This window comes from Raphanus sativus, chromosome 6, assembly GCF_000801105.2.
Source record: "Raphanus sativus cultivar WK10039 chromosome 6, ASM80110v3, whole genome shotgun sequence".
Lineage (NCBI taxonomy): Eukaryota > Viridiplantae > Streptophyta > Magnoliopsida > Brassicales > Brassicaceae > Raphanus > Raphanus sativus.
Genome location: NC_079516.1, coordinates 29,680,275 through 29,701,248, shown reverse-complemented (window position 1 = coordinate 29,701,248; position 20,974 = coordinate 29,680,275). Strand labels below are relative to the sequence as shown.

Here is a 20,974-nt window from a genome sequence, read left to right as displayed (position 1 = left end):
TCATTTTGTTTGGTTACTTGGATAAGAGTATTAAAAAAATTTGGTGTGCTTGGAAACATGGATTGTAGTCTTTTTAAAAAAAATTAATTTTGTTTGGAAACAAAGATAGTAGTATTAAACAAAAAAAATAATGGGCTTAAGTTATTAAGTCTATTATAAAAGAATGTTGTCAATATATATATATATATATATAAAAAATACAACACAAAGCCCAATTTGAAATACCAACTCAAATTATGGTTTTTATATTTCATATTAAGTTTTTAAAATATAATATATGTAATTATTTATATGATGATACGTATTAAATACTATTAATTATATGATTACTTATATGATGGTACATATAAAATACGATTAATTGTATGATGAAATTATATGATATATAATAATGACTAAGGATGGATTTTCAGACATCCATACGGGTTTGGTTCTGATCGGTTTGTGTTTCGGGTTTTCGAGGTCAAAGATTTCAGTCCTATTAGGATGTTTCTAAATTTTTGTTTGAGTTTGATTCGGATCTTTGCGGGTTTGAGTTTGAATAACCTATTTAAATTATTTTTAAAGTTTTAAATCACTATATATTTTAAATTTCTCAAAATCTATAAATAAAATAATATATTACCTATAAATTTAAATAACATATGTCAGAATACCTAAGCTTAACATATCAATTGGTTTGATTTAAAATTTTGGATACGAAATCAATAATTATTTTAAATATTTTTGGTGATTTGAGTATACTTTAACTATTTCAGATATTTGTTTTTGACTATCTATATACATTTTCAAGTATTTTAAACCAATTTAAAAGTATCATTCTTGATGTTTTATATACGTTAAATATAAAAATAATTAATATATAAGTATATAAATCTATTTTTAGATAATTTCAGGTACACGAATACTTCGGTTCGGATCCGATTCAGTTCTCTAACTAACAAAATTTTGAATAATTCGAATATTTAATCAATTTATGTTCAGGTTTAGTACTATATTTACGGATTGGTATCAGTTCTGTTCCTCGGATTCATTTTGCCAAACCCTAATAATTACATGAAAAACAAATATCATCATATATTTAAAAATATACATCCGAGGAGGTGCAGAGATCAAAGTCTATAATCATTTATTTTAACAACAAGCCAAATAAATATGTCATTGAAGAGCGAATAAAATAAAACTAGAGAAATACATAGTTTACCAGAGACACTTTATGTGTCGAATTTATTATAAAGAAAATATTAAAATAAATAAATTCAATAATTACAAATAAATAATATATTTCATAAAAGTGAAAAATAATATCCGCGCTTTCGAAGCGCGGGTCAAAATCTAGTTTATTATTATAATTCTATATATGTACTTGAAGCAGAAGAAAACCAGAGTGGGAGAGAAACAGAACAAAACTGTTGACTTGATCTTATTAATTTCAGCTTTGGTACAACTCTTTTTTTTTATAGGAGTACAGAAGATTGGTTAAGATCAGATACTTTTCAAGAAATAGTAAAATAATAAGAGATGGATAATCATCATTGTTATTATTTTCTAACACTCCTTTTTGATTATCAATCTTCTATTAAGTACAGTTTCATTAAAACTTAATTATAAAAAAATTTAATGAGATAAAAACGATGATGAGGAAAAAGTATTGTGATGTAATCTTTTCCTGAAAATATTGAACATAGCTTTTTTTCATAGGTCATGCAAACTTCACATTCCGAAAGGTATATTGATCGATATTCATATAAAATCATCGATCGACACTTTTTCATATCAACAAAAGGAAGTTAAGGTCTGAAGATCTAGACAACATATAGTCTAAACAAACGGAAGTTAATCGACTATTGCCTTTCTTGAGTTCTCATACATCTTGCACGCTGCTTGGTATATGTATCTCTATAATATGGATTTCCTGAATAGAAACCCTAAGCTTAACTCTTTATTATTATTGTCTTAACCTCAATACATTCAACCGAACAACGGCCTTGTTCACTACTTATTGTTTTTATTGATCATATTTGACCTAACTTAATCACTGCTGATTAGAATTTACTGTGTGCTCTAACTCTCTGTTGATTCGATCGTTAAGTATTACAATTGATCCTCTTATTTGAGAGAGTAATTCATTCTTTATGGTAATTTAAGTGAGATCACTTTCATACAAACTTGAGGGCAAGCTTGGTTTGCATGGGCAAGGTATTGATAGATGCCACAAGGTGTATGTGAGGAAGAAGGGAAGCAAAGTTGAGAAGCAGAGAAAAGATAAAGATAAGAGAGTTGAAAGGGTTGCCGTTGAAATTTCAAATTTAAAGAATTTGGAATCTTCCAGTCCAAAGAGAGTTTTAAGGGTTGGCGCCGAAAGTTCAAGTTTGAAAAATTGAGGAAACCTTCCAATTCTAGGTCTTTATCATCCTTTTATTATTAAAGGAGAAGAAAAATAAAAGAGTAACCTTTAAAAAGTAGAACATTTACATTTGTGTCATTTTGCATACGTGTCATCATGAGAGTTCTTCTCAGCCTGTTTTAACATAACCATTTTATAACTAGACTAGATTTTTTTTATTCGCGCTACGCGCGAATCTACTTTAATAATTTACTTTATTTTTTAATAATTTTTGAGTGACAATTATAATTAATTATTCAAATTTTATATTTAAGAATGTATTTTAAACATTACTTACTTTGTCCTATTTATATTTTTTTAAAATTATACTTTTAGGGAAAATAATTCTTAGCTATTTATTTATTTGTATTATAAAGATAAAATATAAAATTTTAATATTACCTAAATTTCTCGATGCATATACACGACTATACACTTTTATAAATACTTTATTTCGTATTTTATCTATTTTTATTTGAATGACATAGAAAACGTAATATTAACTTTGTTTTGTGCTTTGAATTTTTAGAATAAATATGTGCACAAATATTCTTGAAAAAAATATTTAATTATTTTAAATATATATGATATATTAAAAAATTTAAGAGCTTTAAGTAATATTACATAGTTTTAGTTAGATAATTTTGTAATGAAAAATATAATGAGTTTTAACTAATGTTAAGTAATATTTTAATTTTTTGAGACTATATTTAAATAATCTTGCATATTATATTTATTTTATACTTGATCTCATTAACTATGTTTTATAGCAGTAAAGCTTATGTTACTGTATATTTTCTTACAACAGATTTGATATACAAAAATAAATATATGGTAAGATAAATAAAATTTGTTTTTTTCTATAAAAAAAATTGTTTTATTTGTCATGTAATGACAATTTGTAATACCTTTCAAAACGTATATAATTTAATAAATGTTTTCGTAATCTCTACTGCCAGCTATTATTTAATAGATTTTATATAACACCTAGTCAGTGTAATCTTAACATCTTTTTTAGTTATTAGAAATTTATAATACTTTATTGTTTTTAGTTTCTTTTATCAGCATATTTAGATAATATTATCACTATGTTAATAAATGGATTTTTTTCTATTACCCATATCATTTTGATGTTGTTCATGCTATAATGATAGTCTTTAAAAATTTGTTGGAATTGTAACTAACGTATTTGATTCTCTTTTATACTTTTAATTTTTGATATATATATATGTTGTTACCTATTTAAATATTATCAAGATTATACCTGTAAACATTTTTTCTGTTTGGTCATGAAAAATAGTCCTAATTTTAAAGTTGCTTCTGCATTTCATTAAATATTATGTATATATTTTTATTTCAAAACAAATTATGATTTTTGGCAAAACTCCCATTATTTGTGTTAATTAATGTTATGTTAATTTTTGAAATTTAGTATCTATATTAAGCTAATTCCTTTTAATTACCTATTTTATTAGTTTATTTAATTTGATATTAATTTTGTTTTATACTAAATGAAAAATACTATAAAATTTTCCATTTTAAAAGAAATAAAATAAATTAATAATTCGATATATTTTGACTGATAATCTAAAATTATATTTGAAATTTTGCAAAAAGAAATTAAAGCCTTAACTTACATTTTAACGTAATGATATATACTTTGTTCATATGTGTTATTATACTATCGTATTCATGTTTATTATTTTCTTTGGAAAATAAAAAGTCTTTTTCACCCACACATGCAAATAATTTTAATGAATTTTAATTAGTTTATTTTTTATTTGATATTAATTTTAAATGTTTATAGCTTTGATTCTTAAAAGGTATTGTATTCTTTTTACAAAAATTGTTAGTTTTATTCTACTTTTCCAAAAATAGTATATATCACAAGTTGGTTTCTTTTAAATGAATTTTGTTTTTAGTTTATTTTGTATAGACTATTGAACAATAACTAGAAGATATCCCATTAAGTTTCTGTTCAAAAATCCTCCTCTTTAATTGAATATATTTAGTGAAATAATTTGATACCAAATTTCTAAAAATAAAAAAGATTGTGTTACATGTCCTCTCCGGTTTTGATCTTCTTCTTCCCTACTCTCCTCTTTCCATGTCCTGTAATCAGGCCTCAACACAGCTGCTGTGATCTTGATCTTTCCACTGATGATGATAATCAAGCCAATGATGTTTCTTGATAAGCTTCCCTAACAGTGGCAAAACTTTAGGTATCTTTTTCTTGTCTTTTTCAACTTCTACTTTCACTATTCTTCTACTAAATGTTTATAGAAGAGAACATAAACAGTCGAGATATTTTTTTTTTCTTGGCTGATCTGTCTGACATGTCTATTATCAAATTTGTACCATCAATCACTTCCATGCTGCAAAAGAAAGAAAGAAATGGAGGTTAGAGATACATGAAACGTTGAGACATAGAAATAGATATATATATTTTATCAACTTACATGGACATATGCAGTGTAATGACCAGCTCCCATACTCCCATAGTGATTGCTAATCGCATAGAGCATGTACCAATAAGTCTTCTGACCATTCATGTAGGCTACGTAGCTTGACAAATCAAGACTATCAATCGGGAAGTCCACATAAGCCTCCAAGGTGTTCCTCAAAAACCGGCTATAAGAAAACTTCTTCACACAATTATTTATAATCACACTAGTACTTTATGTAGTAGAAATTTTTTTACTTTATATATTGTAAATGTTTATAAATGTTTTTGTACTTTAACTATTTTAACATTAGCATATTTTGTGAATATTACTATTTATGTTGATTTTCTATATTACTATAATAGTTACCATTTTAAGTAAGTTGTAAGATGTCAATATTTATTTTGAAGACTAATTTCGTTTTTTGGAACTATTAAATTTAAAAGTTAAATTAATTATTATATTATTAATTATTATATTATTAATTATTTATATTAAATTTCTAAATTATTATAAGAGATAAGATGATTTTTCGGAGTGGAACTCTTTTATAAATATTTGTATATGTGACTATTTCACATTCGATAGCCCTTTCTGTCATATGAGTGCCAGAGACATTTATAACGATGTGGTTGAGAGCGAGATAAACGGTCTCTTCAAATAGATGTTTAATGTAGTATTTTCATTTCTTATATTGTATATTTACTTAAAAATTGAAAACTATACATTTTGCAGATAGATGTTTGATATAATATTTCAATTTCTTATATTGTATATTTAGTTATTATTTATTTATTCTTATATTGTATATTTATTTATTCTAATTTTCTTGCTTTTATATCAAATGGTAATATTGCGATAGATATTTAATGTGATATTTATATGTCTTATATGTATATTAACTTATTATTTACTTTACTATATACTTTTCAGATAGATGTTTAATGTAATTTTTCTATTCTTATATTTTATATATACTTATTATTTTTTATTTCTTATATTGTATAATTACTTATCTAATATTATGATATATGTTTAATGAAGTATTTCTATTTCTTATATTATATTTTTACTTATTATTTATTTTACTATACACTTTCAGATAGATGTTAATTTAGTTTTCCATTTTTTATATTGTATACTTACTTATTGTTTATTTTTTATTTTGTATATTTACTTATTCTAAATTTTTTTCTTTTATATCAAATGATAATATTACGATAGATCTTTAATGTAATATTTTATTTCTTATATATTATATTTACTTATTATTTATTTGTTCTTATATTGAATATTTATTTATTCTTATATTATGATAGATAATATTTCTAATCTTATATAGTATATTTACTTATTATTTAATTTTTATTATATTTTATATTTACTTATAAAATATTTAAAAATAATAAAAATGTAAAACTATATTTTTCAGATAGATGTTCAATGTAGTTTTTTCATTTCTTATATCGAATATATACTTATTCTATTTATTTTTTTCTCAAATGGTAATATAACGATAAATGTTTAATGTAATATTATTATATATATTGTATATTCACTTATTATTTATTTTACTATATATTCTCCAGATAGATGTTTAATGTAGTTTTTCTATTTCTTATGTTGTATATTTACTTATTATTTATTTTTATTCTAATATTACGATAGATGTTTAATTTAATATTTCTATTATTCTTATATTCTATATTTATTTTACTGTTTATTTTTTAGATAGATGTTTATTTTTCATTTTAATTGTATTTTTTTTGTAACACCATTTTTTATTTTTTCTTATATTTTATATTTACTTATTATATTTTCTTGTTTTTATATCAAATAATAATATTATGATATATGTTAAATGTAATATTTATATTTCTTATATTCTATTCTTGTTTTATCATATTTTCTATTTACATATAAAAATATTTACAAATAACAAAAATGTAAACCTATATATTTTCAGATAGATGTTTAAAGTTTTTTCCATTTCTTATATTGTATGTTTTCAACAATATTTTATATTGTATATTTACTTATTATTCATTTTTTTCTTATATTGTATAATTATTTATTCTAATTATTTTGCTTTTATACCAAATTGTATTATTACGATATATGTTTAATGTAGTATTTATATTTTTAATATTCTTTACTATACATTTTTCAGATAAATGTTTAATGTAGTTTTTATATTTCTTATATTGTATATTTTATTATTTTTTATTTTCTTATATTTAATATTTACTTATTCTAATATTATAATATATATTTAATGTAATACTTTTATTTCCTATATTGTATATTTAACTATTATTTATTTTACTATACATTTTTCAGATAGATGTATAATTTTTTTTATATTGTATATTTACTTATTTTATTTTCTTATATCAAAATAATATTACGATAAATGTTTACTACAATATTTTTATTTTTATATTTTATATTTACTTATTATTTATTTTATTATAATTTTCAGATATATCTTAATATATTTTTTATATTTATTATATTGTATATTTACTTATTATTTATTTTCTTTATATCATATATTTATTTTTTATTTCTTTTTCTATTTTTAATAATAATGTCGTTTGGCGCCGTTAATTATTATTTATTTTATTGTTATACTTATTTATTCTAATATAACAATAGATAATATTTCTATTTCTTGTATATTTACTTATTATTTATTTTTCCTATATTGTATATTTACGTATAAAATATTTGGAAACAATAAAAATGTAAAACTATACATTTCAGATAGATGATCATTTAGTTTTATTTTTCATTTTTTAATATTGGATATATACTTATTTTAATTTTTTTCTTTTATATCAAATGGCAATATTACAATAAATGTTTAATGTAATATTTTTCTATTTTTTATATTGTATACTTATTATTTATTTTACATATTTTTCAGAGAGATGTTTGATGTAATTTTTCATTTTCTTATATTTTATATTTACTTATTATTTATTTTTATTTTAATATTACAATAGATGTTTAACTTGATATTTTATTATTCTTATCGTCTATATTTATTAATTATTTATTTTAATATTTATTTTTGTATAGATGTTTAATTTTTTTCATTTTTAATTGTATATTTATTTATGGTTTATTTCTTCTTCTATCGTATATTTACTAATTATATTTTCTTGTTTTAAATAAAATAATAAAATAATAATATATGTTGAATGTAATAATTTTTTTCTTTATTCTCTGCTTCTTTTTATTATATTGTCTATTTTCATATAAAAATATTTAGAAATAATAAAAATGTAAACTATATTTTTGAGATAGATGTTTATTTTTTTTTTTTTTGTCTTTTTTTTGTCATCGACTTGTATAGACTCATGTGGATTCTGTAAACCAAAAAATTATAAATTTTCTTTTACTAAGAGTTGAACTCAAGACTTCCCGCTTACTAAACGGGTGCTCTAACCAACTGAGCTATGAAAGCTTTGTTATTTTTTTTTCTTATTTTGTATTTTTTCAATAACATCTTATATTGTATATTTTTTGTCATCAATATTGTATATTTACTTATTATTTATTTTTCTTATATTGTATAATTACTTAATTTAATTGCTTTGCTTTTATATCAAATTTTAATATTACGATAGATGTATAATGTAATATTTATATTTCTAATATTCTATATTTACTTATTATTATTTTTTTCTTATATTTTATAATTACTTAATCTAATTATTTTGCTTTTATATCAAATTTTAATATTATGATAGATGTATAATGTAATATTTATATTTCTAATATTCTATATTGATTTATTATTTATTTATTATACATTTTTAGATAAACTTTTAGTGTAGTTTTTCTATTTCTTATATTTTATATTTTCTTATTATTTATTTTCTTATATTTTAGTTTTTTCTTATTTTAATATTTACGTTTTATAATATTATAATAGATATTTGATTTAATATTTTTATTTCTTTTATTGTGTATTTATCTTACTATACATTTTTCAGATAGATGTATAATTTAATTTTTTCTATTTTTGTATTGTATATTTACTTATATTTTTTTTTTATATCGTATAACTACTTATTCTAATTTCTCTATTATATCAAATTATAATATTACGATAAATGAGTAATGTAATATTTCTATTTTGTATTGAATATTTACTTATTATTTATTTTATTATAAAATTTCAGATAGATGCTTAATGGGATTTTATATTTCTTATATTGTATATTTATTTATTTTATTTTCCCTTATATCTTATATTTACTTTTTGTTTATTTTTTTCATTTTTAATAGTAATGCCACATAGCATCTTTGGAGATAATTTTTTTCGATGATATGGACGCTCCATGAAATTTCAAAATGCTAATTTTATTAGTATAGATGCCACTGGACTTATGTATTGCATAACTTGACAACTTATATATTATTGTATGGTTTTACGGCAACAATATTACATATGTATGAATACATAGATTTATTATTTACCGTGGGGTCTTCCCTACATATGCAAATTATATGTATGAATGTATGAATACATATATTTCTTAACATTTCATATATTTCATATATGTCATCGTCGTCATCCAATAATTAAAAATGGAGAACTAATGTTATTTAAATCAGATATTTTAATATCACTTTGAATTATCATAGTTATATTCGGATGTATCATTGTATTCATCGTACATAAAACAATGATGGTTATATGTTAAAATCAGCTTCTTTGAATTTAAAAGATGAAACAACATTTTTTTTTTTTTTTGAAAAAAACAACATACAATTTTATAATGATGAAAAATCAGAGATATTCTTATTTAAATCAGATATTATAATGATACCTAAAAGAACTTACCAAAAATAATGTTCAAAATGTTATTGCGTATATTTCCTGGGTGCTCAAAATGTAAAAGAACTTACCAAAAATAAGGTATTTAATTTTTATTTATTTATGTAGTTAGATTATTTTTGAAGATACAAAAATGGAAAGAAACAAATGTACCGCCAATGATTTTTGAACAAAAATATATGATATTAAATAGTAAATTGTGACTTTCTAAACTTATTTTGTGTATCACTTAGTTCTAATTATTTGGAAAGTTTATTTTCATTTTTAAATATATACTAATGTTCCCACTAATATAAATTTATGCTTCTATGTTAAATATAGGTAATTTGCGGGTTATCATTTAGATAAAATGTTACTAATATATGATAATAACTTCCAAATACCGATTTTTTTGATAAACATCATTTATCCAAGTTGTAAAAAGCCCATCATTTTATAAGAGGCTTTTAGCATCCTCTTTTTTTTTTTCTTTTGTAACACGGATTTATATTATAGAAAGCTTAAAGAGCAATGTTTACAACTGAAGTAGAAAGTCCCGGAGTCAAGTTCGACGGGAGAATGAAACTCAAAAACAATACATAACAACTAGAGATAGAACCATATAGGGGCGAGGCACGCTCAGCGAAATGAAGAAACCCAAAGAGAAGCTTCACTTTTGTTCCCATGGCGATTGTTCGAGAGAACAATGGATAGTCGAACACGACGTTGAAACACCTATAAGAAGAACCTGAAATGTTGACTGGCAAGAACTCTAGGTGAGAAGCTCTAGATCCGTTGACAACATTGAGAGAACAAAGTCCTATTTGACTTGATTTGGCGCTTAACCACGAACGATCAGCTTTAGACCCAACAAATCTTACCGAAGAGACTAGGTGAATCTCTAATTCTAACTTCACCTCCGAAGAGGCGCTTCGGGAAATGAAGTTTGATGACATAGCTGACGGTTTAGTTTGGTCCAAAACTTGGAACTCAACATTACCGTGTCGAGCCCAACAAATTGTAACCAAAGACTTAAGCAGACAGTCATCACACTTATTCAACAAGAGTGTGTGTGAGTAAATATTGGATAAGAGGTAAAAAGCTTTTGGGTGGATGGACCTCTGTGGAACGACTCCGATGTCAAGGTCGCTTAGTTGACTCTGTGAAGAACCGTCGATGCTTGAGACGGCGTAATGTAATGGAAACGCAGCGGTGATGGAGTTAGTAAATCTGGCGAGTCCATACTCTTGCACAATAGTTCCAGCGACGAGGATATCGAGAAAGCTACAAACCCGGCTTTGTGAAGAACCGTCGATGCTTGAGACGGCGTAGTGTGTTAGAGACGCAACAATGAAAACTTCGTGAGGAAATCCGGCGAAACAACACTCTTGCACAATAGATCCGGCGGTAACTAAGAGACTGAGATCTAATTGATGTAGCTTAGCTCCATAGAAACCTTGGTGGGTTGAAGCTGCCTCTTTGTCGGGATCCACGACGGGATGAGGTTCAGATCCGGAGCTTCCAAGTCGACGGACAGGGGAAGCTTGGCGGCGAGAGACAGCTGAAGGTGAACGGATTGAGAACTCTATCGACGAGGAAAAACACCTCGAGAGGGTGAACGCGTCGAGATACGATCTCTGGAGGTTGAAGCAAGGCGTCTGTGACATCAGCGGTCGAGAAGAAAAGAGAGTATCCATGGACAGATCCGGTTTCAACGAGTTGCAGAGTGAGATGATGAAGTAGGGTAGACAATGACGAAGCCGGCAAGTGACCAGCGGAAGAACGAGCTCTGCAACAAAGGCTTCTTCGGCGGATTTCTCTCTCGTCGACGAGTCAACACCAACAAGACCCGAAGAGGAACTGTATACGGAACGAAAGACAGAGGAGCTTGACGACGTTGAGAAGAGAGGGCGGAGGAGGCGACGCCGACGGTCTCTCACACCGTCGACGTCGGAGATTGGAGGAGATGCGGCTGTCTCGATTACTGCGCTTGGGAGTGTTTCCTGAGCTTTCTTTAACCGAACACTTCGAAACCTTAATAAATCGCAAAATGCTGCAAGATAAATAAATAAAATATCAGATTTGTCTTAAATTAGTTCTGTTTTCGACTAATTAGTTATGAAAAGCATTAGACTAATAATAATGTTTGTGAAATTAAAACAGTGTTTTGAAAACTATACTGAACCGGTTAGTTGGACCAGTTGAACTGTAACTCACTTTTCTAATCGGTTTTCGATTGTATTAAAAACAGATTTCAGTTCAATTGGCAGGCCCAATTAAAAACCAGTCAAACTTTTCAAAACTAATGATCGGGTTCTATATTAAAATATGGTTTTTTATATTCAAGTTAAAAAAAATTGCATTTATAAAAATATTTCATTAAAATTCATATTATTTTTAATATCTATCGAAATAATTTAGTTTTCATTATATTCTTATTTTATTTTGAATTTTTCATTTTATTTTCATATGATATTTAGATTCTAACAATGAAACAAAGCTAAATAACTTTTTATAGTTATACATATATACATAATTAATTTATTTAAAATTAGATTAAAACTTTAAATCCAGTCAAACCGGTCTATCAGTTGACCCACCTAAAATGTCGAATTAATAATCGGTCCAGTTTTCAAAAAATTAACCGTTGATCCAGCTACCGAGTCAATGTCCGGTCCACTTTTCAAAACATTACATTAAACTTATCTTTCTTATTAACTTCAACAGTCCATCAAATTTGGTGAGTCCATCAAAATTTTCAAATAGTCTGGTTCATATCAACCATAAATCCAAAGTGGACACAGAAAAATATACACATTATTTGTAATAGATTTTCTTACTATAGTTTATTGTACATTGTCTCATCTATATTATTAAAAGAGAAGTACATATATAAAATACCCCTTAGTTTTCAGTGTTATTTACATTTCTATGCCACTGACATTAAATAATGTTTCCTATTTTAATGTTGTCTTTTCCACTTTAATTAATGTGTTTTCCAAAATTAAATTTGAATTAAATACACAATTAAATTATATTTCCTATTTTAATGCTTTGTCTTTTCCACTTACATTAATGTGTTTTCTAAAATTAAATTTGAATTAAATACATTTCATTAACTTCTCAATTAAAACAATGTCAAATTCAAAAAAAAATACATTTTTATTTGACAAACAATTCATGGAAATTATAATATCAACTCTTCATTGAACAAATCTGAACAAAAAAGTATTACCAAATTTGAACCGAAACTAGATAATATCCAAACGGATTTACCATTTTGGTATCTAGAGAACCATAACTAAACCTTATTCGAACGAAATATTATGGATATCCGAATGTATTTAAATCATATTTATATACTTCAATATGTTAGCTATTTTTCGAGTTAATATCCAACTATTTTAAGTTGATTTAAAATATAAAAAATAGTCAAAAGTAAACATCTAAAGTAGATAAACAATAATCAAAACACCAAAAATACTTAAAATATATATATATATATTATATATGTATGTATATATATATATATATATATATATATATATATATATATATTTATTCTTCATCCAAATATTCAAGTTAAATTTATTTTAATTTTTAATTTAGGTACTTTAGCTTAAATTACTCAAATTTACATGTTATTTTTTTAGATTTAAGGATATTTAAAGATATATAAATTTTAAAAATTTAAAAATAATTTAAACGGGTTATCAAACCCGCAAAGATCTAAATCAAACCGGAACCAAAGTTTATAAATACCCGAATAGAGTTAGAATCTTTAAACTCGAAAATCTCAAACCCGAATAAATTTTAACTGAATTCGAGTGGATACCCAAATAAATATCCCTAGCTTAGTCAATATAAAACGATCAAATATTATAAATATACTATTTAGTATAAATAAATGAAAATTAAAACTGAAAATTAATATCCGTGCGGTCACACGGGTCAAGATCTAGTATATGTTATTAAGTAAACTCATCCCTTGCAAAGCAAGGCTCTCACTCTAGTCAGAGAGTAAAGAAGAATCTAAAAAATTGAAGACGTCTAAATAAGAGCTATTCATTCATTTTATCTTTTATGCTTTGTTGTAAGTTCATAGATGCCATGAGTCTTGAGCTCTGGCTATGAGATCGATCATTTGAGTTGATATTCACCACATCCGCTATGAGAGTGTTTGCTTAGTTCATAATTCAAAGTGTAAATGGATTTCCATTGACTCGTAATACAAGTGTTCTTAGAGTTACAGCTATAGAAACTCTATCATTGACGATGGCATAATATTGCAAACCTATAGGGATCTAGTGACACTACTTTGCAAGATCGAAGTAGCTTATATAACTATAATTTCTTACATTATGCTCTTTGTAGAAAGCAATGTAACATTCTTGATTTTGATCTCTTCAGAGAATAGCTTAACCCAACATCAAAGATACAAAGTCTAGACATTTTCTAAACATTCAGACTGTTTGCTTTATAGTTATGTCCATACCGCATTAAATTACTTGTGAATCGTGAAAACTTAAAGTCGTTTGGACCGCATACGACATTGTGAACTAATCCATTTCGTCTGCAACTACCACTCAAACCTTTAGTGATACTGTGTCAAACAATCAAAGATGATAATGACATCACACAAATGAATGGTAGTTGCGGCAACAAAACTCATTACATGTGTGGTCTTATAAAATCTTATAACCAACCAACCTAAATCTAAATAAAGTGGCAATGCAACGCGCAAGATAGCGTAGAAGGTATTATATTGTTTCAGCTGTAATCACAGCTGGTTTTTCGCGGTTTGCCATGTACGTCATGTAGATTGTCCAGAGATATGAAAACGAGTTGCTTACAAGAGGCTGCAAGAAAAAAAAGAAACAAGAACCAACTCAGGAAGAGTAGTGTGAAACGAATTTCTTCTGGGTCAGATGATCGTTACCTGTAAGTGAACGGGGAAGAACCTGAATGTTATAAAATCACAAAGAGGCCAATACATGACACCGTTAAACATTGCAGGGATTACGTCCCTTTTCAATCTTGCAACTATATCCGAACCACTTTCCCCTGAACAAACAACGAAACACAGTGTAGCTTAGAAACATTTGTGAGACAATAGCCAAGTTAAACCAATATAATATAAGAAACTTACCCTGTAGGGAAGCGTTCAAGGAGAAGAAAACAACGGTCATGATAGGCCCGTAGATCGCTTGTCCATGGCCATTTTCTTGAAGGTAGTGATCAAATCTTGTTTTGGGAAGAGTGTTGACATGAAGTTGAACCAATAATGAAGTGTTGGACCCAAGACCAGTAGACCATATCCTCCCATCCTTGCTGTTCTCAACAAGTCGTAAGACTCGGAAGATTTTTTCGAAATTGTCTGTTGCAAAGAAACATCAAAAGCTAATTAAATTACCACTTCAAGAAGTTAACATTAGTCAAACAAGAATCAGACACAAAACATGTGTAAAGAACCGAACTAAAAACAAAGATTTAATGCAAAATTGAAAAGTAAAAGTACCTGAGAAGACAAATCGGCGGCAACGTAAATAATCGAGGAAGTGACACTTTTGGTGATGACCGGTCGTGATTTCACCATACCAAGATACCATCCTACGAATCCCACCTTCGCCGATGAACAGAGACCGGAAGGAGAAGACGGAAGTGAGATTCCGGTTTCCTTTGCTCTACCGAGAAGCTGAGGTGAGCGGAAATAAGGCCTCGATTGCAGTTGCTTAATTTCCGCAGCCACGTTCCGCCGTATCAGCCGTGCGGTGTCGGCGGCGACATTTCTGAATAACGCACCGCTCATTCTGATATGTTTTGTGTTTTTTGCTTCTTCTCCGAGGTTCTAAAGATTATTAGGAAAGAGTCTCTCTCTACCTTTTGGTAAATTGTAAAGAAAAACAAAAAGAACTTCTTTTTCTACAGCCTCCAATTTTGAGTGTTAGGGAGTTGATTTAGGAATTCACATCTATTTTGTATAATTCATATATAAGTGGGGGTGATAGTGTTAGTGGAGTAACATTTATAAAAACCGTGTTGATTTTAAAAATCAAAAATTTTGTTAAATTTGGAAATAATTTTTAAAAATATTATATGTTGTGAAATTCGATAAAAGTAAACTGATACGATGATTCTAAAAATCTAAACTAAATAGGTAGTATTTTCAAAATCTATACTATTTAAAGAGAAAAAATACTAAAAATCTACTTATGAACAGTTGTTTAAACCTTTCACTAAAAACTTAATATTTATTTTAATCACTAAAAACATATTAATATGAAATAAAACATAATATTTCTTAATATTTATTCCTACAATTTAGCTATCTAACAAACTAATTTTGTAATCATTCAAGTTAATTATAATTTTCCGTGTTATTCAATTTAATTATTCACCAATATAATTATACATATAACTTTCATGTCATATCACAGAGATACATATATAAAAAGTAGAGCAATTGCGCTCAGTATACAAGAAAAATAAAATAATTAGCTAACTGGTATTTGCTCTTTCTAGTTACTGTTTTATTTTCGTAATTCCTCTGTTGCCCCTAATCCTAGCCATCATAAAACCTTATCACTATACCCTAATCTATAGTACAATAGATTGATAAGACAAAAATATATGACCTTCTCTCTCTCTTCAATATGAAGCTATGCTTTTCTCTCTGTTCAGCCGCCGCTATTACTATATCAGATTTCAAGTATTATCAAGCTCTCCTTACACTGTCTCTCACGATAGTACTATAATACTCTTGATCTGTTTTTTTTTCTTCTGAAATTAATACTCTTGATCTGTTTCTTTTGATTTTTTGTACATTAATGATTGGTACAGAAGCAGAGCACGAACTATTCAAGAACTGTTTACAAACAGAGCATGAACGATGAAAATATCTTTTAAAAACAGAGCATGGATGATTCATGTACTGACTCAAAAACATAGCATGATTTGAAGAGTTCAGTCCCTTGTGTTGAATCAAAGGTCTGGGACGTATCCGCCATTCCAGTTAGGGATGAGAACATCGCCGTCTCTGCTGCCGCCGCTCAGCAGACCGGAGGAAGGGCGGTTGACGACGTGAGCCACCAGAGGAGGGCGGATCCTGTGGAGGCGCGAGCTCTGGTGAGCCTTGGGGTGGTGAACCGGCTGCTGCGACGGCGGAGCGGAGATCCGCTCGTGAGTGGGAGAGCCGGTGCGTTTCCGGACGACGTCTCTGAAGTCATTCTTGTTGATATTGTAAACAGGATGAGGCTGGTGCTGGTGGAGATTCCCGTGGTTGATATGTTGATGTGGTTGCGACGGAGGAGGAGGGAGAAGGGATTGGTGATCAGTTTTTTTATTCATGGTGGCGGAGATGAAAGTTGAAGGAGTAGAGAAGATGAGGACAGTTGAGTAATTTTGTCTATTTTTCTCTCTCTAACTACCTAAATATCTTTTGTTTTACATTATATGCTAATTAACTTTTTCGTGTATTTCTAGCTAATTGACTCTAAAAAGTATTTGTAATGCTGAAAATATATTCAAAATATTCGATACCTATTATACACAAAACATTTTAGTTATATTGGACACCAGTCAGGTTTTGAGCAGATCCAAACTCAAAACAAAATCCGAGACAGACTCGAACTGAGATCCACTCCAGACTTGAACCAAAACTTGCGGATCTAAAAAAATAATCAATACCCTAAAATAATCAATATCTTAGACACAATTCGAATCAAATCGGTATTTTCAAGTAGATTTGGTTTTGTTTTTTGGATCCGGATAATATGACATACTTAAAAATTGTACATAAAAATATATAAAAATCTTAAATACAATATTTCATAAATTATATAATTTTAAACATATTCGATTTTTAAATATAATACGAATTTATAACATAAGTATATGACAATTTCAAAATCTAGTCCTGTCTTATGAGTTAAATAGAGAAAAATACAACTCACAATAACATAAATTTAATAGATTTAAAAATCATTAATATCTAGACTTTTCAATAATAAAACATACAAAAGTTACAAGAGATGTCTCAAAACAACAACTAATTCGTATAAACTAATCACTATGCTTCTTAGCCTGACAAAAAAAGACAAAACATCTCTCCTTTCCGATCTAGAAACGATCTCAGCCAAACTAGTTCACCAGAGTTTGAGCACAAGTGATCGAGTGAACATCAGTCCCATACATAAACTAACCAAAAACCACCCAAACGGTTTTACACTTCAGTTTCATCTGTACAAGTGAGACGATGATGAAGGGTCAGCTGCAGATATTGTATAGCTTACTGTGATAAGCAGATATTCTTATTGGGATATAAGGAGACACAGCCAATAGTCCTCTGAGTCTAGAATCCCAACTATCTTATCGGCCATTTTTTCACTATGCGTTCCAGCAACCTTTGATCCTCGTCTTTAGGAGCATGAGGATCAAGATTCCTCAGATCTTCAGCAAACAGCTTTGCCTCATCTTTCCTGTTTAACTTACAGTAACCATCAACAATGGAGTTGTAAGTGTTCTGGTTTGGTCTACACCCATTCTTGATCATGTACCTAACAACGCCAATGGCTTCCTCAAACATCGAGTCAGCCGCATAAGATCCTATAAACGTATTGTAAGTGATCACATCTGGAACAATCCCCGAATCTCGCATCTCTGCGAATATTCTAGAAGCATCTCTCATCCGAGTATTCCTACAATAGGCGTAAATGACGGTGTTGTACGATATGATATCTGGTTTGATCCCTTTGGCTTGTATTTCCCTCAAGATTTCCTCTGATTTTCCGAAATCCGCAGACCGGCTATGCATATACATGAGGCTGTTGTACGTCGCCATGCTTGGTGTGAAACCCATCTCTTTCATGTAGTCCAAGACTTGGTTTGCCTTTGCCACCATCTGCCTCCTTCCGTAAATAGAGACCATGGAGTTCAATGTGGTTATATCTGGTGAAAACCCTCTTTCTTTAAGCTCGGAGAATGCACGTTCTGCTTCTGGCAAAAGATCACACTTGCTACAAACCAAGACTAGTGTCTTGAGAAGCACAGCTCGAGGCTCGATAACTCCAGAATACACTTCTTCTGCTAAGAAATGCATCCGGCCTATCTCCTTGCCATTTGCATACGCATGAAGTAGCGAGCAGTAAGTTAACTCATTCGGTTTGCACCGACCATCCTCCATCTCTGCAAGAACTCTCTCAGATTGTTCCCACATTCCTCCACGTGCCAAAGCTGCCAACACGGTGTTATAAGTGGAGAGGTCAGGAGTGACCCCAGCTTCAAGCATTCGCCTGTAAACAGTCATAGCTTGTTCAAACGAACCACATCGGCTATAAGCACTGATTAGCGTATTGAAAGTCTCTCTCTCAGGTACGAAACCTGCTCTCTTCATCTCCTTGAACACACCTGAAACTTCAGAATCCATCCCGTTTTGGCCAAAGACTGCTAACAGTGTATTCCAAGTGACAATGTCTGGAGAAAGACCACACACGTTGATCTCATCAAATATCTTCATCATCTCCGCAAACTTCCCCCTGTTACCATACATCTTTATAAACGCATTAAAAGTACAAATATTGGGTTTGCAACCAGAGTTTCTCATCTCTTCGAAAACACTCATAGCAGATTCAACCTTCCCAGCTCTCTCGAACCCGGACAAAAGCGTGGTGTAAGTGAAAACATCAGGTTTCATTCCCTTCCCCACCATCTGATTCTTGAGCTCCATGGCTTCATCCAACATTCCATCACGCGCATACGCAGATATCAAAGAGTTATAAGTGACAATGCTGGGTGTGAATCCACTAAGCTCCATCTCCTTCAAAACCTTCATAGCTTCTTTAGGCCGATGAGACTTGCCATAAACATCCAACAAGGCGTTGTAAGTAACCTTATCATGACTAAACCCTGCCATCTTCATCTCTTGGAAAACCCGGGCAGCTTCTTCATGCAAAGACCCTCGTTTACAACACGTTATAAGCGTGTTGTACGTGTAGGCATCAGGAGCAATCCCATCGCTCTTCATCTTCTCCACAAGAGACGTAATCTTACTCCAAGGAGTACCCATTTTCCCAAACACATTCAAAACAACATTGTAAGTGATCAAAGTCGGTTTGCAACCTTCTTCCTCCATCTTCTTGAACACCATGACAGCATCTCTGTACCTCCCGCTGTTTGCAAACGCGGATATCAACGAAGTGTAGGAGTAAACATCAAGGGAGAAGCCGTTTTCTATCAACCCGTTGAACAAGTTGGCAGCTGAAGAGACTCTTCCTTTTTTACCCAACATGGAGATAACAACAGCGACGACGGAGTTATCTAATTGGTAATCCTTTTGCTTCATAAACCAATCAAATACGGTAAGAGCTAAATCGAATCTCTTATGGAAGCCTAATCCTTTAAGAAGAGCAAGTAACTCAGACGAGGAGGAGGAAGATAACTGAGAGAGAAGATGGTCTAACTGGCCGGAATCGAAAGTGGGTTCGATTAAGGAACGGAGAATCTGCTGACCATGAGGAGATAAGCCATGGTAAGACCAAGGCTTTCCTAGGTTTGGGTCTCGTGACTTGCCAATTCGAGTTCGGTTACGGGTCTGTGGGGCTATGGGTCTTCTCGAATTAGGGTTTTGGTGGAGGAAGACGTCGTGAAGGAGAGGCTCCACTGGAGGTTGTGATGGAAGCTGTGAGGTGAGAAAGGGCGTTCTGGAGAGTTGGTGGTGGTGGTGGTGGTGGTCGTGAAACAAGGGTTTTGAAGAAGGTGTGCTTGGGAGAAGAAGAGGGAGAGCTAGTTTGTCCGCCATTGGAAGAGAAACAAAACCCAGAGGGAAACCAGGAATGAGAAGTGAATGGATATGTCTTCTTCTCTTAAACCTTTTTCTTATTAATTAATTTCGTTATTCTATATTTAAATCTAGTATTTGGTCCACCCTACGGCAGGTTAGGTTAGTAACTAAGAAGTATATAAAGATTATTGAATACTTTAAAATGTATACGAGCATGATTAACCTATGGTTCCTAATATGGAGTTTTTTAGGAAGTTAAGAATCTGTTTTTTTTTTAGTTTTTCACTAAAAAACTAAGAACCTAATATAGAGTTTTTAGGGAAGTTAAGAAACTGTTTTTTAACTTTTAATTAAAAAAAACTAAGAACTGGTTCTTAAATAAGAATTTTAAAAACCGATTTTTTTAATTTTTTAAGAAACTGTTTCTTAACATCCCAGATTAATCATGGTCTAAACAATCTTTAAATTATAATACGAAAATTACATTTAGACATCATTTGTTTAACATTACAATTATACATTTTATATATTATCTA

At 29.1% G+C, this 20,974-nt stretch overlaps 2 protein-coding genes across 2 annotated transcripts; both read right to left on the bottom strand.

Annotated features, from left to right (window-relative positions):
• Positions 1–14,181: 14,181 nt before the first annotated feature.
• On the bottom strand, positions 14,182–15,575 carry LOC108810611 (uncharacterized). Its single transcript, XM_018582717.2, is given in 5 exon segments — positions 14,182–14,520; positions 14,601–14,725; positions 14,811–14,876; positions 14,879–15,038; positions 15,180–15,575. Coding segments are annotated over 5 exon segments (741 nt in total). The 5' UTR covers positions 15,471–15,575; the 3' UTR covers positions 14,182–14,421.
• Positions 15,576–17,603: 2,028 nt separating this feature from the next.
• LOC108805894 (pentatricopeptide repeat-containing protein At5g02860) lies at positions 17,604–20,571 on the bottom strand. The gene has a single exon (XM_018577881.2). It carries the CDS (start codon positions 20,454–20,456, stop codon positions 18,024–18,026), a length of 2,433 nt encoding a protein of 810 aa, XP_018433383.1. The 5' UTR covers positions 20,457–20,571; the 3' UTR covers positions 17,604–18,023.
• Between the last annotated feature and the right edge of the window lie 403 nt (positions 20,572–20,974).